The following is a 26,193-nucleotide window of genomic DNA, read 5'->3' as shown; positions in this document are numbered from 1 at the left end:
CAACCACAAAATGTGATAATTCATTTTGTCACAAAATCTCAGTTGTGAAACAAAAAGACCAAAAACTTCATCTACAATAACAGCAAAAGATAACACCAATCTAACCAGAATAAAACAGACCAGTTCTATAGTTTGTCCAATAATTAAACGAAAATCCAAGGTAATTTGCACAAGCAAATGCTACATTCACCTCCCAGATGGGCAAACTCAGCTGTTGAGAAACATAACTTTCTAAAAATAAATTGAAGATGCAATCACATGTTTAGTTGAAGGGGGGAAATAACTGTGAATGTTAATACCACTGACTTGAGAAACTATATTATACCTTCTCAATAATAAACAATTCAACTTCTCGCAGCCCCACCAGCCAAAATTTAAAATAATAATAATAATTAATAAATAAATAAACTTTTAATTGAAAGAATTAAAGATTAAAAATGATTTGCAAAGAATACATAGGTAGTTATATGGCAGTTGTCCACAAGTGTCTAATAGGGATGATGTATCAAAGATACACCCGGATAAACAAATCAAGCAAGAGAGCCATAAAGCTACAGTATAATGACAACGGTGCCAAAAGATCTTAGCAAGAACCTATATCATGTTACTAGAAATGGAAGGAACCTGGATGAATTTCAGTTGAAGCTACTTGCAAGATAACCTTACCACTATATACTCATTACTGAATCCACTAGCCCTTTGGCTCGTTCTGCTTTTCTTTTTGATGTTGTTCACATTGACAAGTGTCTCTTCGTCAAATTTCCCTCTTTCTTCAATGGAAAGTTGATTGAACCTCTTCTCTCCATCCTCAATGCTTCGCTTCACACCCACCTGAAATGGAAGGTTACAAGCACACATGAATGCTTTGTACTTTCTTGAATATAAAGCAAGAAGTTTGCAGTGCAAGTCCAGCAGGAAAAGGCCCAATTCCAGATGAGCATTAAACTAATTTTATAACTACTGTTAATAATCAATCTGTCCCACCAGGAAGGTGGGGGGAAGGAACAACGAACAGCTATTGAACTAACTAGTTGCTGCACTGAAATAGTAAGAGAAATAAACAATGGTTATCTCATAGAATGTATTTGCTGTATAATTCTTTTTACAGAATAAAAGATAATATAAATAAAATAATCCAAATAAAAGGCTATAATTAAAATAATATTACTATAAAATATCAGAAAAGCCACATGTATTATGACTTAAAACAGTCCTAATAAATGTACTCCATACGATTAGTTAGAAACAATAATTTTTAATTAGCAGTACAGAAGTATACTTCTCTAATAAATTTCTTGAAATGAGTATTAGAACCTATAAATGGTATCTTAGCAAGGCATCCATATGTCAACATTAAGATATGCTACAATATCACAGATATTATGGAAACCCCAAATAATATATTCTCTACTATGTTTTACACATAGTGACAGTGTGCATGTATTTTCTGATGGTAACGATTAAACCATACACAAGACATTCCAAATTATTAATTGATGAAAGACGAGAACAAATAGTCCCCTTTCCAAGAAAGACTTACTTCTGCAGTCATATAAGCAGCAATCTTGGAGTTTCATAATTTAAAGCAAGTCATAAAAACAAAGCCCGAACACCATGGTAAGCTTCAATATTCAGGAAAACGTATATCTAAATTCCGACATGCAAAGAAACAAACTGAGTGAGGTCTGTAAGACATCTTTGGCATTAAATCATATTAGGACCAACATCTATTTCTATCACATTTGGCATTTCAAACTAGTATAGATTTTAAGAAAAATAGTAATTAGTAGAAAATAATTTAAAAAAAAAACAGCAGTACAATGTGGAGGGGCATAATGTTAACTTACAGAGAAATAACCAGAGATGCAATGATCAGGATGGCGAAGTAGAGATAATGTGGTCTCTGCAACAATAGAAAAAATACGAAAATAGTGTGTAAGAAATAAGTGAGAAACAAATGGAACTCATGAATAAAAACACAACGATACACCACACTGGCAAGTAGAGTCAGAAACTCCCCACCTTAAGAGTTGGTCAAACTAATTTAAATCCATCAACCACACACCATAATTGACAGGTAGGATGCGAGGGATATTACCAATGAGGTGAACAACCATACAAACATTACCATTCGCTAGAAAAGGGAAATGAAGCAAAGCAGAAACAGCAACAAACTCATGCCATTGCATAAAGAGAAGGGGGGAGTGATGCAGTGGCACTCGAATGGTTGGACCAGCATGATCGAGTTTGGAAATCCAAGCCCAGAGGGCACCAGCCAAATTGGGTTTTTAATCTTGCAAGGACTAGTAGTAATTTAGTTATTTATTTGGGTTTAACTTGTGGTCTTCTAATTCTTTTATTTTACCATGTTTTGCTTTGAGTGTGTTACGTGTTTGTATTGAGATGCCGATACTATCCTCTGGCGACCAAACTCCTAGATTTTTAATAGCCAGTTATAGAAGCGGGTGGCAAGGAAAGCACTCCTATGATAGCAAAGTCATGAGATCAGCTAGAGCTAGAAGCAGGCCATCTATTCCTCCTTGACTTTCTTCAAGATACCTTAGATCTCTTCCTCGTTCAAGGTGGGAGTAGGAGTCAACATACTTGATGTTAAATTATAAAAAAGATGCTAGGAAGGCGATGCACAGGTCGAGCAAGGGCATTTGATCTCAGGACGGGGGGCATGGCAGTGACTATAGCTGGAAACTTCTTCCTCCTCTTAGAGGTGGGTGGGCCAAAACTCATTGAAATGAGACTCCGATCTGCCCGGACTTAGTCCAGTCCTAGGAAATTGGAGATAGAGTTTGAGTTAGTTTGGGTTTTACATTTCAGTTAGGAATTTTAGTTTTACAACTTTAAGTTTAAATATAGGTATGCTTGCAACCAATGGAAAGAATTGAATACATAATTGAGTTTGAGGGTTACCTTACAGTCGTGAGTCTTGTGCGACCACTTTCCTTCCTCTTTTATCCTTTCATCTTTGGCAGTAAGATACTATCCTCTGGCGACCAAACCCTTAGATTTTTAGCCCCTAATCCCTGCTCGACATTAAGAACCAGATCTGCAACTAGATTGTTCATGAATCTGTCCGCCAGTTGTCACTTCAGCCCTAATATCTCATCAATTTGATGATCAATTGGGTCTCTGTTGGGGTGTAATCTAGAGGTCTGTCCATTATCAACCTACCATTAAAATCCTAGGCCAAACAGAGAAGCCCTGAAGGAGTTCTCTCCTTTGAAGCCCTGCTGGGTTTTCTGCCTCCCTGCTTCAGCTGGAGGTTGAAGACTATACCCTTTCTTTCCCCCTTGCCACGATTCCTCCTCTTTATGTTATTCTTTGAATTTCACCTATGACCCCTCCCTTCTTTGTTTAGTTCCACATATCCTTCATTTAGTTATCCTCTTCCTTTAATTCCTAATCCTCCTTCTGTCCTCCTAACCTTTATTCCCTTAACAACCATTTAGGATTCTCTTTAATTACTATTCTTCCATCCTCTTATAAACTTCACCTTCTTTACTGTTTTGCCATTCACCTTTTGATTTGAACATTCTACTCTTCGTGTGGGCCCATAAGCGAACCAAACAAGGTTTCCAAACCCCAGGATCCCCATCAGGGACGGCAGCCAAATTCAACCCAAGTAAAAGAAAACAGGGACAGAATCACAGTGATCCAAATCAACACAATATGGCATAATACAAAAAATAAATAATAAACCAGAATCTGATGGTCGGATGGATCAGAAATTTGGGTCAGGTAATCCTTTATTAGAGTGAACAGCCCCTCTGAAAATCAAACAGATTCAAGGGTGGGATCTGCTGTAATAGCACGTAATAGAAATCATAAGTTAGCCATTAACAGAATTAGAAAGCAACAAAAAACTGATATAACTACCCATCAGCAGGTCTGATGAACATCAAATTAAAGACACTTAAAAGGACTAACAAGGGGAAACAATATACTAGAAGGAAAGATCAATCAAAGGCTGGATTGTCCCAAAATAGAAGGTTAGCATAAACACTAATAACAGAGCTACACCACAGAGAATAACATTAGCATTCGATGGGCATAAAAGTAGGAGAAAACAGATGGGATGCTAAATATAACTCCAGAATGGACTGATCTGCAGAAAACTCACAAGAACAGAATTAGAAAGTAAGAAACATAAATAGAAAGGGAAAGGAAATCTGAGATAAAAATTCAATCTGGAGGTCAGATGGGCTCCAAGTACTGGTCGAAGGAAGGTCTAACAGGGGGTGAAGAATCCTTCAAAAGGTGGGGTCCATCCGATGGATGGATAGTCTAGAAACAAGGACTGAAGTCTGAAACTCAATTAGGACCCTTCCTGGAATCGCAGACTACTGTAACTGAGTACAAGTTGGACAGAATAGAGCTGAGTATCAACTGAAAACACAGCAATGATAAGGTGAGAAATTAGTACTGAATCAAACTAAAAAACCTGGACTTTAAATCACCTTCAATGGTCACCCACGCAAGGACTACTTGTTTATTGATGAAGCAGAAACAGACTAGAAGATGAAGAACAAGAAGAAAGGAGGAAAGGGAAAAGGAAAGATATGACCTGGCCTCACCACCCACCAAACCTAGGATTCACCATAGTTCAAAATCTCGCGGAAATTTTGGAAATTTCGGCCAGGCCGAGACAAGATGCTATGTCGAAATGGGAAAATGCAATATTTTGGAAATTTCGGTCTTAAAAATGCACCATTTCATCGAAATTTCGGTTATTACGATCATTTCGTTTTGGTATTTCGGTCATTTCGGCATTTTACACCCCGAAATGGCCAAGCAAAACTCATAGGAAAAATACAATATTTCGGCAAAATTTCGGTATCTCAGAAATTTTGTTCTGGCCGAAATGGCCTTCCGAGACGAGATTTAATACTATGGGATTCACCACCTAGGGTTGCTCTTGCTTCACCACAAGACCTGCAGCTCCATTGAAGAAGACTCCATACTTTCTTTGCCAAAACCATGGCCCTTGTAGCCCTTCGTCTATATTTATTACGAAACAATTACAACTTACAAAAATAATAACCCAAGCCATGTGTGGGCTACTTGATGGCTAAGTAATTAGTCATCTACAATAGATAGAAAGAAATTAGAAACTCCTACTTACTAATATGGAAAAATACAAAAGTAGAAACTTAAGTAAATAAAAACTAAGCTAAGCCAGCAATAAGATCTTCCTCCACTTTCCTATCTTCCATGGGGCCCACCGAAGATCTTTTAAAAGCTCTCTCCACGAAGAGGCCTATGGGACCCACAGAATTTCTCCAAAAAAAATCTCCCTCGATTGCTACATAGGCAGAACAAGAACTTGAACATATGGGATTAAGTATAGTCCATATATGGGCCTGACCATGACTTCAAGTCGATGACCAGAAAAGGGCTTGGTTTAGGCTGGTTATAGCTTAACCCAACTGAACTATTTAGGGGCCTGTTTGGACTCGCCTTGTACTGCATCAGCTCTCCCCGGCTTGAAGAAACTCGACCTCAAGTTTTAGTGAGTCAAGGGTCAACTGTGTATGATGGATGTCCTACTTCAGCCCATACAATGTACTCTGGAAGCTCATGATATGTACGGATGAAAATCCTCAAGACGTGGTCCCCTCTCCTCAAAGAACTAGGGTGGAATTACAAATTCAACGAGCTCCACCTCAGGTTCAGCTTCAATCGAGATGGGTGTTTCCATAGGAATCTCTACAACTCTAGTGTCAACCTCCATCTCAAATCTCCATGATAGTACAACGTTCCTTGTCCTCTACATTGTCGCTGTCTTCATCAATGTCAGTGATAGTATGAAAGCATATAAGATTGACACCTTGAATGTCCTCATCATTACCATAGACAAACAACATCAAAATCTTCAAGTGGATATGGTTTGGTAACCTCCATCTCTTCATCCTCCTCAATAATGCTGAAAACCACTGCATTTAACTGTTGTCGCAAAGGATAGAATTTCGCGACATGTCCAAACTCTTGGACTCTTGGCAATGGAAATATTTTCTACTGCTGCTGGCCATAGAAGCTTTTCCCCTTACTCTCTGCATGTGTAGAGATAGGTGTAGTGGTGGGGTGCGCGGTGGGTTTGTCAGATACCACATTGACTGCAGACTTCCTGCTGTCCTCGCCGGCTTGAAAACCAAACCGCTCTTTGAAACCTCCAACAAATCCTCTGTGTGCAGGGCCTTCTGAAAACAGCCCTGAAGGTCATAGATGTTTGTCACGGCCAACTCCTTCTGAATGTCTGGTCTCAATTCCAATTTGAAACGGGACACCAGTTGATCATCATCTTCATTGAGTCCGGTACATTAGATAAGTGCATCTAACTGTTGCATGTAATAGGCTACTGATGGGGCTCCTTGCCATAATGAGTTGAGCTGATCATGCAAGTGTGCTTTAAAGGTGGACGGAAAATACTTGCCCTTCAATTCTTCTTTCATCTCGAGCAAAGTGATTCAGGCTGTCCCCCTTTGTTGTAGTCGCCTCTCCTGAGGAAGGTTCTGCATTTGTAGTTGGTCGTGGTTCTACCTTTTCTTGGAGAGGTCGTGGTCATGGTATGGTACAAGTGGTCGCAGTGCCACATGTGACAGCAGACTGACCGATTCTCTAGACAGTGTTCCTTCTGTGGCAAGCTCCACCATATAGTTGAGACATGTTGGACAAACATGGTAGGCTAGACAGGTTCAAAAATTAGCTGATACCTTTGTGTCTGATGGCCATATTGAGAAGGTGTCCTTTGGCGACACCACCCTTGCCTCGTCCTCTGAAGCTTCTCCATTAGGTTTTGTGTCTTGAGATGACTACAATCAATTACTTAAATGTCTCCAAAATCTTGAGTCATCCATTGTTACTACCTCATCCACAGCCACTCTAGTCCAAATAAGAACATCAACATTTCTTACTACCACATCCTCCACTCCTTGGATAATTGATTCTAGTGCTTCAATCCATATGACTGGTAAGTTAGAATTGTTTTCTTCTTTGTCCAAAGTTCATAATCCTTCACCTATAATTCTTGCTAATGGGTCCTCTACCCATGTAACTGGTCATGGTATGGTTCACCTACTCGGCTACTCCATCCATGACTTTGTCCTTTGTCCTTCATGTCCCGCAATTACCTTTAAGTCTTTTATCAATCAGTTAACTTACTAAATCTCTTAACTGTTTTGTTACCTTCTATCCCTCTTATTGTGTTCTTCAAGACCTTTAAACAAGGAGGACGATTGGTGGTGGGCTTGAGCAGGATGGACTCTACTATCTGAATTGCACTCTACTTAGGAGTTGCATCAATAGGTGACAAAATGACAGAAGGTGGATCAAGAGAGTTTGAATGTGGGAAATCAAAAGTTCAAAACCAATGGATTCACCAGTAAGGGATGACATGGTGCGAATTTGGAGGTGGTAAAAAGGACAATGACTGGATTGTTTGGAATGAACTCTTTAGAGAATACATGATCTCTTATAAGTTACAAATACTATTTCTTTAAATAGGGTGGAATGGTGAAGTGGGATTCATATAGCTGAGTCCAATTAGTAGGTTCAATTCGAGATAAACTAGGAACTTAATATTGGACTCAGATAAACTAAAACAACAGCAGCAGTAAGCATAAAATTAAAATAAAGAGTAAATAAGGAAAAGAAAGAGGCAATGACAGGGAATGATATCAACTAAGTGGCATACCGTGATGAAATTGTACACAGCTGACCAACAACTATTATGGCTCCAACTATGCCAAATACACATCTTAGTAACATAGTTAGCAGATCATGCATGCATCTGGTGTCGATTTAACTGACAAAATAAAATTGTTTGAAGCTGAACCAACCAAAAGCTTAAGCCAAATCAAGTTTAAGCATATCCTTCAAATATCAGACTCCTCTTGTGTAATATATTGAACATTTGTGGGAACCACAACAATGACAAGCTTATTTTTACAGCAGCTATTGCTTCAACATGGAGGGTTTACTTGTTCATTAAGACCATGATACACCACATCCCAGAAGTACTGGCCCATCTCAACTGCATTTGCCCACAACTTATCAGAATCTTCCCCTAGTATTATGATATTATCAGCAGTTCATTTAATAAAAGAAAAGATTCTCTACCATTTTTTCAAACCATTTTCCAATACATGGTCAGTTGCAATTGCTGAATCTGACACAAGTACATACATGATGTGAACACATTTACATGTCTACAAAATTTTAAGCCCCAACAAAACTGCTACATGACAGATATGAGCTTATAGCATGCGTATAGGAAATATGCACAAAGGTTAGAGCCCCACTTTTTCTGCCCCAAATGATTTCCTTCCCTTCCAAGATACCCACTTCCATAAGCATTTTCTGGAGGAATACTTTAATGGCCACCAAGGGGAAACTCTATGGCAATTAATAGAGTTGCTTAATTGCTTATTGACTTCTTTGGGAATCTAAAACAAAAAATATTTTAGCATAACAGAATATTAAAGATGCCAGAACGCAGAAGTAATTCATGTTATAGGAAGGGGAGATGAATCGAACAAGAGTAGCACTCTCTGAGCAGCTTTACCTGTCAATACGTAACTCAAACCCTCCGGCGTGGATGTGTCTGCAGTTTCAGCTATCCGATCAAGATCTCTTTGCAGTGAACGCGCCATGCCCAATAATCCTACCTAGGAAGGCACAATTAGAAGGGGGGGAAAACTGGATAAGAACATGTTCTGCTCAAATTAGTGGAAGTATGAATACCAAGTGATTCAAAATCGAAAATCTTAGTGATGTAGATAAATCACTTAGAGGGCTTATTTTAGTGGAAATAAGCCTTGGGATGGGTTATGTATGTATTGGGCCTTTGATTTTATGTATTTATTTTGTAATTGGACAATTTAATGAATCTAAAATATGGGTAGACAGTAGGAAACCGGGATTCACTTCATTAGTTTAATTAGAGTCATATTTTGAGTCTGTTTTCTTTATTAGTTCACTTTCCTAGTCAATTTAGGATACCTTATTAGTTAAGGATTGGGTTAGGCATTTCCTTTTTAGTGTCTAAGTCTATTTTTGAATCTTCTATATAAATTTGTAAGGGAGGCCAGCATTGTACACGAATTTGAATAATAAAAAAGTTTGTTTATGCAATGCTGAAATCCTGAGATAGGATAGCTGAGATGCCCATTTCATTCCCCCCCCCCCCCCTTCCATTGGTTCTTGATTCCAAATCCTAATTTCAGTCAAATCAAGTTACAGAGTGCTAAAAGCTTCTGGGATTTCTCTCAATTGATTGTCACATTGATTTCTTGAAGATTTCTACATCAAGATCATTGCTGACAGGGTACATATCCATCAACCGAATCAGCAAAGACAACCCTAGTGTTACCCTACCATAGGTTTTCAAGAAAAGTTAGGGTTTCAACCCTAAAGACACTGATTTGAAGGATTCTATTATTTATTTCTCTTGTTCACTTGTGGTTATCAATTTGAGATCTCATCATTCTCTTTTAACAATTTTGTGGTCTCATTGTTCTCTTTGGTATCCCATTGTTCTCTTTGGATTGATCGTACTAATGTGTTCACTGTTTCTGTGGTATTGAAGATGGATCAGTCCAATATAACTTGGGTTTTCCATTATCAAAACCCTAGTTATCTGTTTTGGGTTCCCTGTTTCTGTGGTATTGAAGACGCACTAGATTGTCCAATATAACTTGGGTTTTCCATTATGAAAAATACATTGTTGTTACTTAATATTTTTTATCCAACCAGTTGAATTGGCCCCTTTACTAGTCTGATATACTTATACCATTAGAAATCTCCCTTCTTGTATCACATTATTGTTCCTGTGTTTGCTTCTCACCTAATCAGTGCTAGACAAGTTTTACAATGGCAAGACTCAGGTTATATATCTTGAGGAAAAAAAATAACCTCCCTCGGTTTAGGTTGAATAGGAGAAAAGCTCCTAACCTTGTGCTTCTAACAGCTTTAAGGCGTTGGCATATCCAAAAGCAGATGGAGTTGAGGATTCTTGCTTTGGCAGCTCATGGAGCTGTAATAGCTCCACCTGCATCACCAGGTCCATCAGCAGTTCCCACACTTCCAGCAGTTCCAGCAGCAGTTCTAGCAGCAGTTCCAGCAGCAGCAATTCCAGCAGCCCCAGCATTTCCAGCAGTTCCACCTGGCTTTGGCTATAGTGATGGTACTTTTGATGACCCTATTCTAGTAGACAACATACCAGACAGGTTCATTGTCCTGTCTTCTTCGGATGATGAAGACGAAGAGGAAGAAATTGTATTCGAAGAAGAATATGATGAAGAAGAGGATGAAGAAGAGGAGTTAGAGGTAGACCCAGAAGAAGACCCAGAAGAGTGGAAGAGGATGAAGAGCAAGACTCAAACTGAACTTTGAACAGTGTTTTTTCGTGGATAGTGTTTTTTTGGTTGAATCAGGTTTTTTGTGGATAGTTTTTTTTTTTTTAAATGTTTTTTTGAATGAATCATTGTGGAAAAATCAGGTTTTTTTTTTTGTTTCCACAATGATTTTGAACAGTTTTTGTTTTTGTTTTTTTGTTTTTTATAAATAGGGTAATGGTTGTTGAATAATCATCATGCATTTGGGGATGAAGGAAATTTGATTCTAAATGGTTCATGTACTATTTTAATGGGAATTGAAAATTTGAAGTCTGTTTTGTTAGACTTTTTATGGAAGTAAGAATGTGGATTTGTAATTTGAAGTCTGAATTGTAACTTGTAAGTAGACTTTTGAATGGAAAATGAAAACAGAGCATACTCGGCTTCTATTTATAATTGGGTTTTTTATAATTCCCGCCACAAACATTTTGATATCTACTATTACCCTCCTAAAAATTTTCAAACAACTATTACCCTCTCTTAGTGCATACTAATAACTAATTGGTCTCCACCGTTACATTTCCGTAGCGAAAATGGAGATGGTTAGTCGCGACAATATATCATTATCGCAGATTTTTTAAAACCAAAATGCCCTTTTTGGGATGATAATTGTAAAAAACAAAAAAACCACCCCGATCACCGACCCTTCTCCTCCTTTTTCTTCTCCTTCTTCTTCTTATTCTAACTTATGGGTACAATCTATTTGCGAAAAGTACTGAAATTCGTAGCCGTAGTAAGAAGGAGGAAGCGCAGACCCATTTGCGAAAAGCGCTGAAATTTGGAGTTTTTGTCAAATTCTCGCAGTGTCCTGGTATTCCACTCGTGAAGTAGAATCTACCCGGTGAAGTGATGTTAAACAACGAATTGCCGATAAGATGGGGTTTTTGAGGTTGCATGCGTTGAATGCTTGCTCAGTGACTTGGATCACTGAATCTTGACTCGGTGGATAGAAGAACACTGCAGAGACAAAGAGATCAAGATTTTTTCCATCCAAAACACATGGCAATGAACATAACAAATTGAAATGGGTTTCCAATCCAATTCTTTGTAAGTTGTTTTTTTCTGGGAATACAAAATACAGAGATCAAATGCCAAAACGATATGATGAAGAAGATTGAGAGAGGAAAAACTTACACAGAGAATCTCCAATCTTAACCTGGTGGGTTTGGGACCAGTTGGTGTAGATATTTGGATTGGCTGAAGTGGGCATCCCCCAAGCATGCAAATCTCCCACCTGGTATTGATAGCAGAGGACATTGGTTTGCAGCAGCATAAGAACCTGAACTGCCCAAGAAGATTGGCATCTTGAAAGCCTAAAATTTGTCATCTCGTTCTCTAGTTGTGTGTGTCTCTTTGAAATTGAGGAGCAAAACACAGGAAATCTTATGGGCTCGAAGACAATTGGTCTGAGACAGAAAACTGGGGAAGAGGGCAAATTTGAAAGACAGAATTACTTTGAATACCGTTCTTCTATTAAAAGAATTGAGAAGAGACTCTCAAAGCTGCCATGCCAGCTTCGGGAGTGCCTGTCACATCTATTTTCTTATTATTTTCTTTCTTTCTCACATCCTATCTCCCATCCTGAGACCTGAAAGAATTTCCCCCTTCTCTTCATTCTTTATTGCTTCAGGCTGGATCTGTAAAGGCAGAACTGGAAAGGTTTGAACTGTGAATTCCAAAAGTTGGAAGAAGACGAATTTCACTAGTTCTTCAAGGTTTGGGGTTGCAGAGGAGGAAGAAGAAGAAGAAGAGAATAAACAGGAGCAGGATAAGACGGTGTTGGGGTGGGGTTTTTTTTTTTTTTTTTACAATTACCACGCTAAAAGGGTATTTTGATCCTAAAAAATCCGTGATAACGGCACACTGTCACTACTATCCTTCTTCGTTACAAAAATCTATCCCTCTTCGTTATAAAAATGTAACAGTGGAATCAGTTAATTATTAGTATGTAACAAGGGAAGGTAATAGTTGTTTGAAAGTTTTTAGGGAAGTAATAATAGATATCAAAGTTTTTGAGATGGTAATTATAAAAAACCCTTTATAATTTTGTGGGAATTGCTTAGATGTACTAGATTGTAAATAGAATTATAGAAGTAGCAGGTACTGAAAATTAGTACATGAATAACCTAAAATACCCGGATCATTCAAATCCGCCCCACCACTGCAAATCGGTGCTCGCCTTCCTCCTTTCAAATCTGCCTGGAACCACCACCACTGCAACTGCCATCCACCCCTCCCTCTCTATCCCTCTCTCCTCCTATCTCCTCCCTCCCTTGCAAACCCGCCCCACCACTTCCTCGATTTCTTAATAAATTATTCAATAAAAGAGAAAAAATTAATAAATAATTCGACCCAACTAGGAATACAATAATTTTCTACACATTTAATTTCATTCTTTGAACGAAGATCCCTTTTTTTTCAGAAAATGGTTTTCAATTGTAAAATTTTAAAGTCAACCGACCATTTAAAGAGCATGTTTTCGGAGCCAATGGAATTCAGTATTTTTAGTTAAAAATTTCGATCTTAACTATAGAAGTTCTTATAGGTCTTTGTTTATAGAGCATCCAAAAGAACCACTGGATTGGATTCTATTGAATCTAAAGTTGCAATTCGATATCTTTCATTCGCTCACTCATGTTTGGCTCTTTACAATGTGAAGGATAAAAGTCCGAGAACACTCAGAGGACAAAAGTTGGGTGCATGTCTTCAGGCACAGTAATTATATGGTCATGGATATAATAAATGCAGTCAAGGTGGGTTAAGGAAAGAAAATCCAGACCTTGTCATGTCAAAAATGGTGTAAGTAACAAAACTGTCTTCTATGACAATGAGATTCTGCATGACAACAATAAGTTAAAGAAATCAATATTTTGTAGTTCAATAATTTGACTTAATATAAAAATAAATATGGTAGCTTAAGAATTGAACAATCATTAACTGAATTATTGTTGTAATCTAATACCTTTCTAATGGACCGACCTCATCTGAGTGGGACCTATGAAGATAATGTGTGTTGCGAAAAATCCACATATTTATCCATTATGAGATCAATTTTCTAGCCTTGTAGAATGTCATTGGTATCCCAACAAATATGTGTAGTTGTAACAAGGCATTCTGGCACATTGGCATGGTCCACTTCATTGACAGAGCACATATTGCGCATGAACTTGAGCCATTCTTTCATATGGAGAACACGTTCAGAAAAAAGGTCATATTCACTCGTGCCTAACACCTCATACGTGGGACATAAAGCCATGTAATGATTTGATGAGATATTGGGTTGTACACATAATGGATGGATGTGGTCTAGATAATGATGAAAAAGAATGGTGACATAATTGTCGTCACTTGGGAGCATGGAGAGCAGATGAATCCAGTGGTTGATAGGAGTAAACAAAGAAAGCAGTTTGACAAAGTAAGGGGAAACATAAAAACCTGGGTTTTCTTGACGCCCCTATACATGATTGCCACTTGATGTATGTAATGAGATACTGATGGAGAATGTTGATGGGGAGACAAATGGCGATTTTATGAACTACAAATATATGGCAAAAAAAAACAAGGTATTCCTTTTCAAAGTGCTGAAAATTGTCAATGGTGAAGAGGGTGAGGTAGGGGTACTCAGGATGACAAACCATCCATTTGTATTGTAAACCGTAACAATATACTAATACTCGTAGAAAGTCATGATAGGTTTGTCGACTGTAAGATATTACGGTTCTTTTAATTGCAGACTGCTTAAGATGGTGGACGGTTTGAATGTCAAGGACTTCTTGTCTTCCTATCAGCTCTCAGTTCTAAAGCAAGCATTAGATCGAAAATTGAACGTAGCTTGCTTCTCCATGATGTAAAAAATTCTACAATTTTTCTGTATGATTCATGATTTTAAGAAAATGTAACTTCTATGAAATTCTGTAATCACTTCTTCCATTCCTTGAGTTTCAGCTTATATATAGAAGATTATTTTCTTCCCCAACTTCAGACCATTGATTTGTGTTAACATACTTGCTGTCTATGTGCCTTAGTCATCTTCAAAGTATATGATATAGATGGCAATGGGAAGGTAACTTTCAATGATGTGTTAAAGGTGTTCCAGGATTTGACTGGTTAGTTCATGTCGAAAGGCCAAAAAGAGGTATTTTCATTATTAATGTTTCTCTACTCTAAACAAACAGACAACTTGAATCTTTAGTTTTCACTATAGCAATATGCACCACTACTTTGCCCAACAAAGGATCTCTTAAACTCATCTGTATGCAATACCAAGACAAATGTGTCTTGACCATAAGATGTGTCCATTTACAGCATTCAGTATGAAGTTTCATTAATGATGCTATACAAATGTCATCAAGTAGCCCTTTCTATTGATCAATCTCTATTGCTCAATTTGAAAATGTTTTGAGTGCTTGGATTCAGGCTAGAGCTCTGTATATACAACCAATTGTTTCAAATGGAAAAATATATAATGCAAATGGGTCTAGATATATATTTTTCTTCATTTTCCTCTTATCAAATGTGGATCCGAGTGCATGCATCTCCACATCTCTCTCTCTCTCTCTCTCTCTCTCTTTGTGTGTGTGTGTGTGTGTGTCTTTATATTAACTTTTATATTTGGAAATGAATACATTATTAGATTCCAACATACGGTTTTCAGTCATTGATCGAATCTGATCTGCTACATGTAGTGCTTTGAATTGTCTTGTGAATGAAGATTGCAATTGTTTTTCAATGATATCTTGACTACTTTTGGGAATTCTGTACATACTCTCTAAAGGTCTATTCGATTATGATTTAGATCCATTGCTTGGTTTGGATCCAAGTCCTTTCTATTCTTTTTTTGTTTTATAATATAATTTGTTATAACTTTGTGACCTATAATCAGCATTATGGTTTTGAACAGACATATCTTAGAGAATTAAGAGAGAGTTACCAATGGAGACCTTCTCAAAGTTGCATGAACCTCCTATTGAACACAATGATTCAAGTATCATGTCTTAGGAATATTTGTCAACTTTTATCATTAATTTGTTGGTGAGTCAGCTAGCACATCTAGATATTTTGGTTTGCATAAGCAACCAAATCTAAATAAATTTCTATAATTTATGAAATGCAATTGTAGTGTTTATAGTTAGTATTAGAATTCCCCTGTTTTGAGGAGAGAAATAGAAAACCTCAAATTATGAAACTTAACAAAAGCCTTTACATAGAAGCAACTCTTTATATAGTTTCAGGGGCTCCTAGCTAGCTAATTAACCTCCTAGAATCAGTGTAATAATTTAGTGTTTAGGTTTCCTAGATGGTTAACTAGGCAACGTGTTGCAGACTGTTTGCTATCAACCTATTGCTATTAGGGATCGATTAATTGTCTTTCTAAAGATGGAATATTTGTATTTGTTACGAGGACAAGCATAATAAATCTTCAAGTTGAACATCTTATGCATGTCGAGATCTTAAACCTTAGAACATATCTAAAATGTGTCAAGCTGCCTGCATGTAAGAAGTTGATATTTTTATTTATGAATAAGTTTCGGAAGATGGTATTTGGATTTCAAACCAGGATTTTGACGTTTCAATAATATCTCTTGGTCAAGTTTTAATTTTTTGTTTTAAGTCAATACTTTGAACCTTCTTATGGACTCTTCTAATAGCCCTGGGGAGGATTCATTGGTTGTTGCTCTACATACATTCATGGGACATGATGGTGCCTTCTTTCTAGGACCACTGAACCGGGGATATGCAAAACTCAGACTTGGGTTTTGGTTATGCCTCCATGTTGGATTTGTTACGAGGGACTTGAACAGTAGTACTACTTATGTAGTTGTAAAAACTGATTTTGGGGTTTGAATACTTGTGCTCGGAGGATCTTCTGCCCATCTGGTTTTCCCAATTAGTTGATTATCTGTATACCTTATCTTTTTTTTCCTTTTTTTGACAATAAGCATTGTGTACAATGTGTATTTTACTTATTCTCTTACTTAGATATGATGAAATGATTTTTTTTAACCCTAAAGTCATTCACTACATGGCAAAAAATAGTGGCAATGAAACTCAAGTTCTAATTCATTTTGTCACCAGGTAGGTGAGACCATCTCTTGGATGGTGAGCCAAATGATGGTGCGATAGGTCTGCCTGAGAACAAGGAATCCATTCAGATTCCGTGTGCCTTACTGAGGGCCTAAAGCATAGCATATCATTAGATGGTTAAAAGTTGTGAATTTTAGCTTCTTCTCAATCAAAAAATGGTTTTCTGCCACAGATCACTTTGCCCTTTTGCAATAGGCCTATTAGAAACGTTTTGCCACTGCAAATTACCATTATAAGATTTTGTTGAGTAGTTGAGTTGTCTGAATTTTTTTAAGAAATGTACTGATTGTTGGTTTATGATTCTGGCGGTTAAAAATATATTTGTATCACTCAATCCCAGATAATGACTTCAGAGATGTTAGTTTTCATGTAGAAACTTCTAGAGTTACAATTGTAGAGCTGTTCATCAAAAAACGTCTCCCAAGTTGTGTTCTAATCATTTAACTCCATATCTCTCTTGGACTGTGTCCCCTTTTTTTTTTTTTTTTTCCAATATTACAAATGAAAATTGGAAACCAAAAGTAATTTAGGCTGTATTAAAATGTCTTCTCTGTGAAATATCGGTGCTACTGCCCTATCGTAAGAGCATTGAGAATTTTCTGCTATCTTTTATTCAAAAAGAAATATCATGGTATCTTGATTCTCATGCTGTATTTGGATTCTTTCTGTGGATATCAATCTGGAATACACCCCATGCGTAAGTGCTAACAGCTTTCATCTGATGGCAGGTTGCTATAGTTGGTGGTGTTGGAGGATCAGATCTTGTTTATATATATATATATATATGATCTATGCATCCCCAAGTTCTTATTATCTACCAAAACTCTGTCCTCTCCCTCTTCAGAATCTCCTCTCCAATCTTCTCTCTCTTCCCCCATGTGCATTTGCACGTGCGAGTAACTAAGATGAGTTGTAGACGACAGTCTGATCTAGCATCGAAGAATCTGAGGAAGCAGAAACAATTTTAGAGACCAAGAAAAGTTCCATGATCTCATCATAAATGGGTTGATTAATAATGGCAATTGGAAATTTTCCTTGATCTGTTGTTCATGAAACACAAGGAATTGTGTACTCAATTTGGGTTTATGTGCATTATACCATATAAAACTTAAGTTGATGTTACCACATGGATGTTTTGTTGTCATTTTTTTATTTTTTTATTGCAAATTCCATGGAAAAATCTGGTATATAATTCCTCCACCTTCTGCATTCTTTATGCAGGAATGTTTCTTTCACTCAGGAAATAATGTGCTAAAAAAAGTTCAACAGGTACTTTTGTTATTGGTTGAGCCGATGTAATAAAATTCCTTATGGGTCAACAATAAGTTATTGCATTCATTCAACATTGAATATGCTTACTCAAAAATATTCTGTTTGTTTCTATTATTATATCGCATTTTGGAGTCCTATCTTCATTATGGCTAATTTAATTCAGTGGATTTGGTTGTAGGGTGTGGCAACCACTTGCTATGTCGCCTTGCATCCACAAGTCAATCGGGTATGTGATGCAGATCTTTTATATTGTACATCTATGCTGGCCGAACCATAGTTCAGAAAACTTTTGTCATGCTGGCTGGTTGCAGAGATTAAACTGGATGAATTTTCAGCTAAATCCTCCCCTTCTTTCCCCCCTTAATTTGTTGAAAACCAACTATCAAGTAAATAAATTGGAACTGGACCAATGGCAAGACTCCTGATATGGAGCTTACAACTTAAAAAGCATGGCAAAGAGTTCAATGAGCAAAGTTTGCAGCCTTTTGGAACAATTTTGTCCCCTAACAGAGTATTCTTGTTCCATATATTTGTATTATTCTTTGTTGGCAACTCAAGTGAAAGTCTGTGTATTTTATCCCTTTTATTTCAATTTTGCATCCCTTTGTTGCTAAAGAAAATATAAATAACAAAAAAAGTTGTGTGAATCTGAAGTTTTCAGATGATAAAATAGGAATGAAGGGCTACTTTGAGGTGCCAATGCAAATTAATATGGTGACATAGGAAAGAAGGGCTACCTTGAGGTGCCATTTTTCTCTTCATTTGTTCATTTGAGGAGAACAATGCTGGTAATGCTGTTGCTGCTGCTCTCATCGTGTGGCTCACTCCCAATGATAAGTTATAGATAGAAGCCACATGTGTCTTTCCAAGTAGTTCTGCTCTAATCTACTTTTGTCTTTTTTAAGCTGTGGTCATTGCTCTTGGTGTGCATACTTTGGAAAGGCTGCTCATCTCTTGGACATTACAAACCAAGTTGACCATTTCCAAAAAGTAGGCACAGATTTCTTTAATTTTCTTCATTTGTATGGAAGGAGTCCAGGAAGGAAAATTTATTTCAAATAATATAATATATTTGTCTCTAATTTTTAACCTGTACCCCAGTGTTGTAGTCTATCAATTTCTGTTGATTTACTAAACTCATTGAGGAGTGGATTTGCATCATTGATTGACCTGTTAGTTCTATACCTCTTCTATCTGAATTCAAGTTTGTTTTGGGCGTGCATGATGAAGTTAAATTCTGTACACCATTTTTCCCTTTGATTTTTTTCTCTTTACTTATTTTCTTTGCCTTTCATAAAATTCTTTCTAACGTTTTGGTTTTGTAGAGCTTAATGTCATGAGTGTAATTGCTCTGCTAAAAAATCCAGAGGAATAGAGATCAACTTACGATGTTATTCATTATGCAGAAAAATATTCAGATTTTATTCTGTAAATGAAAATTCAGAATTCACATTTGATAGATCCAAGCATCCTCTTATAGAATCTTTCATGATTCATGTGTCTTCTTGGCAGGATGGAAAAATGGTAGGTGATAAGAGAATATTATACGTGAGCCTCAAACTTCCAAGTAACTGGGCTCTGAGGTTGCAATTAGCCAACGATTCACTGTTGTCACTGAAGTTATGTTCAAGAAGTATTTCTTTGACAAAGCATCTGCTCAACAATTAGCCATGTTTGTTCCAAATGGCTTTCCAAAACCTGTCTTGCAAAAGGCTTGCTGTTCTTGACCTACTGCTTTACCTACTTGTTTTGACTGTTTTGGGAGAGACACCTGATTCGTCAAAGTGAGTAATTGAAAGTTGATTTTAATAGAGATGTGCTTGAGTCCTTCTTCAATGAAGTTATTTCTTCTGTTTTCTTTCAAAAGGCTTCAAAAGCGGCTGTCAAGTTATTTAATTTCATACAACCTCTATTGATGGGAAATATTTTTCAGTAGGTTTCAGTGTTGCCTTGAAAGATTTCTTCATTCCCAAAGTAGACACTGAAGATCTGCAAATGTTTGTTCAAGATATGTCGTCGTTGCTACTTCTTGAGATCGGCATATAATGACACTCAGTGTGGATCTTTGTTACGTGGCAGAGACACGGAACCAGGATGCTGGTTTGAGCATGGTTTTGGACACTACCACAGTTTTGGGGTGGTTCTTTTGGAGCTGTTGAGCATTGAAGATCTCCAAAGGTTAAAAAATTTGGACACTGCTATAGTTTTGGGGTTGGTTCTTTTGGGTTAACTTTGAGAAGCTCTCTGGAATAGGACCTCCAATCTGTTTCATCCCACTTATCACCAGTGTCTCCAAGAACTGGAAATTACCCCGAGAAGGGTACAAGGTGCCCTTCATGTACATAGCACTCTCTCTGTCGGCAAGTCTCTGCAACTCCAAACCAATCACCCTCCCTGTAGGGTTACACTGAATGCCCTCCCAATCTCCTCCACAACAATCTTTCAATCCATGAAGAGAGAATCTCTGTTGTCCTTCAAAATCTTGCCTTTGAATCCAAGTAGTACAGCTCTCTCTGTCTCTGAATAAACTGGGGTTTAATTAACTGTTTGAGTCAGGGTTTCTAGGAAAACAGAGAATTGAAAAAGAAGGCAAACTTGAAAACCCGTTTCAGATCAGCGTTTTGGGAAGTGGGTTTTGATCTACTTTGACAAATTTCTTGAAAAATATATGAGATTTCTAACCTGCTAATGGGTTCTCGCTGGTGAGAACGCTATTGGAAGATGAAAAGCTGAAAAAGGGAATTTCTGTGTTTGTTTCTTCGCTTAGGGTGGAAGGTATGATGATGGAAACCAAGTGGGGAAGAGGTAGAAAATTATATTATGGTCTGAACCAGATGCAGGGGTTCTTCTGCCTTCCATAATATAAATCTTTTGAATAGTCTCAAGGCTGGCTTTTCTCTAAAAAGGCATAATTTCCCTTTCAGAATATCTATTTTTATTAGTCTTTTGTTGAAAATTCTCCAATTTACTTTTGACATTTTTTTTGCTTTGTAACTGTCAAAGAAAGTTTATAATAGAGATTTTGGCTGAAAGGGTTGTTATTTAGTGATCATTTTCATTTTTATAAAGCACCTTGGATTAATGGGTCCTTCTGGAATATCTATTTCTTGAAGTCTTTCAATGGGAATTCTTCTAAGCTCTTTGTAGCTATACCAAGTACCAACAGTCACAACTTATAATAAAAAACATGTAGGGACCCTTTTTGCAATATTAAGTTTCTTGAAGGCCTTATATGAAAACTATCCATCCTTAAGTTTGCTTATATAGTGAGTGGTAACAGAGGACCCAACATTTATATCAGATTGTCTGTATTTTGTTTTAAGTTTTGAAGTTATAGTCGAAGTAGGAGTGGGAACTAGAAACTATGATGGACATGTGGTGAATTGGAAGAGCAGGAAAGGGTCAAACAAGTACCAGACCCAAATACCAAAGAGAAGAAAATATAGAGAGAGAGAGAGAATAGGAAGAAGAGGATCAAAGAGTTTAGTGCAATCTACAACTAGCATTAGAAATTAAGGCTCCAATACAAAAGCCACGAAGGGCAACAACTCAACTTCAATTCAATAAAGCAAGTAACAATTTAATTATATAGTTTGTCCCACATCCTAAATGCTTTGAAATATAGAACTCCTCTGATTTTATAACACCCAAAAGTTGATTTCCTCTTTGAGCAAAACAGTAACCTTATAAACCTTAGATATTCTAAATTACTAAGCACCAAAAGTTCTATGAAGTCTTTCTAATTTTCAAACCTGAGACTAGAACTTACTGCTTTTACTTAAATTTATCAATTTTGCAATACCTGTGTGATGTAGATCAATGGTGGTTGAGAGAAGAGAACAGCAACCTGTCCAGGTTCATCCCCCCATGAACCCAGCTTATTTGGGGAAGATATTATCTATTGGCCAGCAGTTAAAGGGTATCCAATCCAATCCTTCTTCTCTATTTTCTTCTTTGTTTCTTATCCGGTTTTTATTTCCCTGCAAATCTGAGATCAACTGAGGTTCCAGACTACTTCTGGGATTCATTCATTCAATAGAAGATTTCATACTACCATAGTTGCTGATTGAAGAAAGAATCAAAATGCCCTGTGGATGCTCTTCTTCATTTAAGAGTTTATGATCCTCCTGTAGAATTGGTTGCAGCCTGGCTATTCTACATTACTGTGAGTCCTTTCAGTTAAAGAAATAGGAACTCTAAAGTAGAAATTGAACTAAAACTCCCAATAGGATTTGAAGTTCTAGAAGTAAAAATCTTGATGCAGTGTGACACCCCCTTAGTAAATTGGCCATAACAATTCCCAAGGAATAGAATATGTATACCACTACATTGGCCACATTTGAGCTGCATCATCTTATTTCTATCGTGGTAAATTAAGTTTTATCATTGAGTTATTTGAAAAAAATACTATTTGTATAACAAGTATTAAAATTGCCCTCTCAACCAATTCTTTGGGCTAATATTGTAAGTTGTAGCACAAGAGAGTTTCAGTCATGATGTACTTTTGTTGGAGAGGAAAGAGAAAAAGAGCTTTTAGCTTACCTAGATGATTTTGTTTTTTCTTTGTTGTAAATTTTATAGTGTCAACTCATTTACTGATGCAAGTTATTGTTATTGAATTTGTACAGCAGGCTACAACTAAGATTCCAGTCTGAAGTTAGTGTCTTTCTCCTCTCAGAGGAAAATCTTTCAATCACCTGTGTTGAGAACACTTCGCTTCCGGGTTTCCTGTGTTGTATGTTTCCCAAATTATGATTTCATATTCATCTATGTGCCCTTTGTGTTTCATGTACCCGGTAGTAGATAATATGGACTTTGCATAGTTTCTTGTTCTACATCCACCAAAGCTTGCAAAATAGATAGATCAGCATTGATCTAGTGTTACAGTGGTACTGTAAATGGAAGCCGATAAACATTACAGAATATAGAAATTTTCTTACATGGCTCTATATGGATGTATTGCCAATCCAATCTTTTGGATGAAGCATGTGTATACGAATTAATTCAACTTCCACAAAAAGAAATGTGGTGTAGTGCAGTGTGATTTGCTGACCGCATTTCTGTCCAGATGTTCCAGCTTGGCAAAGTGTATGTTGACTATCCAACAACTTGGTTACCCAGCATGTTTTTACATGCAACTACCAACCAAAGGTTCATTACTTCACTTGGATTCGGTGATTAGTTGGTGTAACTTTTGTAATATGGATTATCTGGGACTGAGTGAGATAACATCACCTATGGTGGGATTCTTCAGCATGATAGTCCCCTGAAAAGTATTGGAAGATCAAAGATGAATGTTGCACAACCGATTGAAGTCAAGTGCTCTTTCCCACTGAGCCTATTATATTTTATATAGGCATCCATGCATATATGATGGTAAATTCCAGTGTTTGGTTTGATGATGCAACCTGTGATTGACATGATAATGTCTTTGTGCAGGCTAAACCAGAGATGGTTGAAAAGGTGTGTGTAATAGTGAAGAAGCAGTTGGCATTACCTGATGACTCTGAGGTCACTGGTGAATTAAAATTTGCTGCACTTGGAGCTGATTCTCTTGACACGGTCTGCAAATTCTAAATCAACATGCTGCCTTTTTTAATGCATGTATTATACTGTCATTGACCTGGTATGAACCTACTGATTTCCAATGTGGCTATGGATATAGTGGCTCTAATTTCACTGATTAGGCTACCTAAATCATGATCTTTTAATTTTACAAAACTTTCCTTCTTCTTCAAAATTTGAGGACAGTTGCTTTTAAGTTGCCTTTGTTGCCAACAGTGAACTGGCAGAGTAAACACCACGGGTAGTAACTCTCACTAGCATCTGTCTAAGTCCCAATGGGGCCATGTTCAGCTTTGGGTATTCTTGGTTTATGTACACAATTTCCACAGCTTATTACATTTATTGGGAATTTAAGTGTTCTAGAAAGTTCTTTCATAGCTTTGTGATGAAATTTTGATTAGTTTTGCAAGACTGCCCCGATTATTTTAAGTTTAATTGGAAAATGATGTGGGTGATGACCACTGGATTCAAGAATCAGTTTTTTTTTTGGCTACCAGCAATAGTTCTGGAAATGATTTTAGTTGTTTCTAGTGGGAGAGTCAAGTTGCACAACAATCCCAAACAGTCTTACATATGGATTCAGAAGGATTCCACTTGACAGACCGAGGGCAACCAAACAGTTTTTCAGCTGGATTCCACCTGACAAACCCAAGGTAACCAAACAGGTTTTTTATCCGAATCCAAATCCACATGAACCAGATTCTTAAGAAGCTGATCCAATTTAAGAATCCGACTTGTCTGACACCTTCAAGCAAACGCTACCTAATGCATGAATTTGAATTTTCTTCGTAGTTAAAATAAAAAAATTGTTACAAGTGATTCTTTCCCCAATGGTTGAAGCCTTAAATGTTGAAGAAGATCTGATTGTAGCTATAATCTCTTGCTTGTAACCTGTAATCTTAAATTGCTTTCATTTGCTTTCTTATTTGTGAGTCTTTAGCTCAAACTGGTAGAGCACTTGGGGATTCCCCAAGAGATGGTGGTTCGAATCCATCAAGACTCTTTGAATTTTTTTATGGCTAATGTTATATATTCTAATGGCATGACGGCAAATGACAACTGTATTGAAAAAATGGGAAAATGTTGATGAGTCATTGGTGCTTTTCGTTTTTTTTTTAATAAAGGAGGGGAGTGTCATAGGATCCATTTGGGTTCATTTGGATTAGTTCTCCTATTCAACATGTTGATGCATGTGACTAGTGAGCAAAAAACAATTTCCCCTAAAAACAATATTGATGGTTATTATATATATATTTTTTAGTTTTCTTGGATAGTAAAGGAATCATCGTAAGATCTAGTCCAATTGGGCATTTTGATTGGTTATCCTTATGTACACGTAGATTTATGTGACAAGTGGCCAAAAAGTTATATAGGTCAAATGGTTTCCACTAAATAGGCCATTGGTGGTTATTACATTTTTCATTTTGATGAGATCATTTAGGTTGGGTCAGGATTTGGATCAGGTCCTCTAGTGACAAGTGGCAGGAAAAAAAGAAGAAGCATAGCATGAGGCCACAGTTTTCTCACAAAAAAAAATCCTTTGATTTTTTAGTACTTGTTTTATTTTAATGAAATCATAGAGGATGCAATATAAAATCATTGGATCGGCATTTGGATTAGGTCCCCTAATCAGCATGACGCTTGTGACAAGTGGCAGGAAAAAAAATCCAAACAGGTTTTTGTGGGAATTAAATGCAGGGATTGACTTCTTAGATTTTAGACCATCAGAGGTTGCAGCAGCAGTGGCTATATCTGTATATTCAGACAAAACAAAACAGTGGCCATTGATAAGGCTGCATCCTGTTTCTTACAAGTTAAAAAGATAAAGTAGGTGGTGGGGCTCTCATTTCTAGTGGTGGAGTCATGAGGAATGGCAACATTTGCTCAGTATAATCTGCTCCCTTTGTTCTGTTCTTATACAATTGCTGGATCAGTTTTTTTGGTCATTTCTTTGGGGTGGGTTAGGTGAACATAAGCAGCTTTTTTATTGGAGGCCCCAGGGTGATGGGATTTTGTATTGTAATAGGATCGTTTTGATTTAGTGTAATGACCTTGTATAAATTAGAGGGTAGCTTCATGGTCTCCTAAAGCAAGAAATGGCATTATTGGCAAATTGCTTTTTGAACATCTCAAGGCTTCACAGAGAATATGATCAACACTGTCAATGGATTTTATCAGATTTTAACTGAAATTTTGTATAAACTTCAAGATAGAAAGAGTGAAATTGTTAAAAGTGATTCTTTCCCCAATGGTTGAAGTCTTAAATGTTGAAGAAGAAACATCTGATTGTAGCTAAAATCTATTGCTGCTCTTTCTCTTTTTATAATATCTACTGAGTTGCATACGAGAGATAGAGAGAGAGAGGACTGGGGAACACAATCCCACATCTTCTCATTGTTTCATGGCTTTAATCAATCATACTTCAAAATTTGTTGGTTGAAGCAGATTTTAGGCTGAAGAGAGGACTGCTGCTGATCTGCAGAGTTTTGAAAAAGATAAAATGGAGGAGGAGAAAGGGAGAAAGAGCAGAGAACATACAGAGACTCTGATTTTCAAAAGATTCTAAGTTTGTTGGCTGAAGAAGATTTTAGGCTGCACAACAGCTTTGTTCAAAACTAGAATACTAAAAAACAGAACTGAGAAAACTTGAATGATCTATTGTGATCACCCAGGCACCTATATTTATAATGCTGGAATATGAAATTACATGACCAAAATACCCCTGCCTAGCCAATACAGCTAGGCAGTACATAAACAACTATAAAACATAATACTAAAGCACCCAAAAGACCAGAATACCCCTACGGTATTCTGGTTTACATTATTCAACACTCCCCCTCAAGTTGGAGCAAATATGTCGATCATG

The 26,193-nt window shown here is 37.0% G+C and overlaps 1 protein-coding gene across 1 annotated transcript in view; it reads right to left on the bottom strand.

Moving 5' to 3' along the window:
• LOC122642049 overlaps positions 1-25,970 on the bottom strand; it is a 28,090-nt gene extending 2,120 nt beyond the window's left edge. The window contains exons 1-5 of the mRNA XM_043835447.1: positions 25,965-25,970; positions 19,999-20,004; positions 8,576-8,680; positions 1,848-1,903; positions 667-831 (exon numbers count right to left, since the gene is read on the bottom strand). Coding sequence (XP_043691382.1) covers positions 667-831; positions 1,848-1,903; positions 8,576-8,663 — 309 coding nt within the window. The 5' untranslated portion in view covers positions 8,664-8,680; positions 19,999-20,004; positions 25,965-25,970. The remainder of the gene's footprint in view (positions 1-666; positions 832-1,847; positions 1,904-8,575; positions 8,681-19,998; positions 20,005-25,964) is intronic.
• Positions 25,971-26,193: the final 223 nt, after the last annotated feature.

The sequence above is a fragment of the Telopea speciosissima genome, chromosome 10, assembly GCF_018873765.1.
Source record: "Telopea speciosissima isolate NSW1024214 ecotype Mountain lineage chromosome 10, Tspe_v1, whole genome shotgun sequence".
NCBI classification, from domain to species: Eukaryota; Viridiplantae; Streptophyta; class Magnoliopsida; order Proteales; family Proteaceae; genus Telopea; species Telopea speciosissima.
This window is presented reverse-complemented; position numbering and strand designations above follow the sequence as displayed.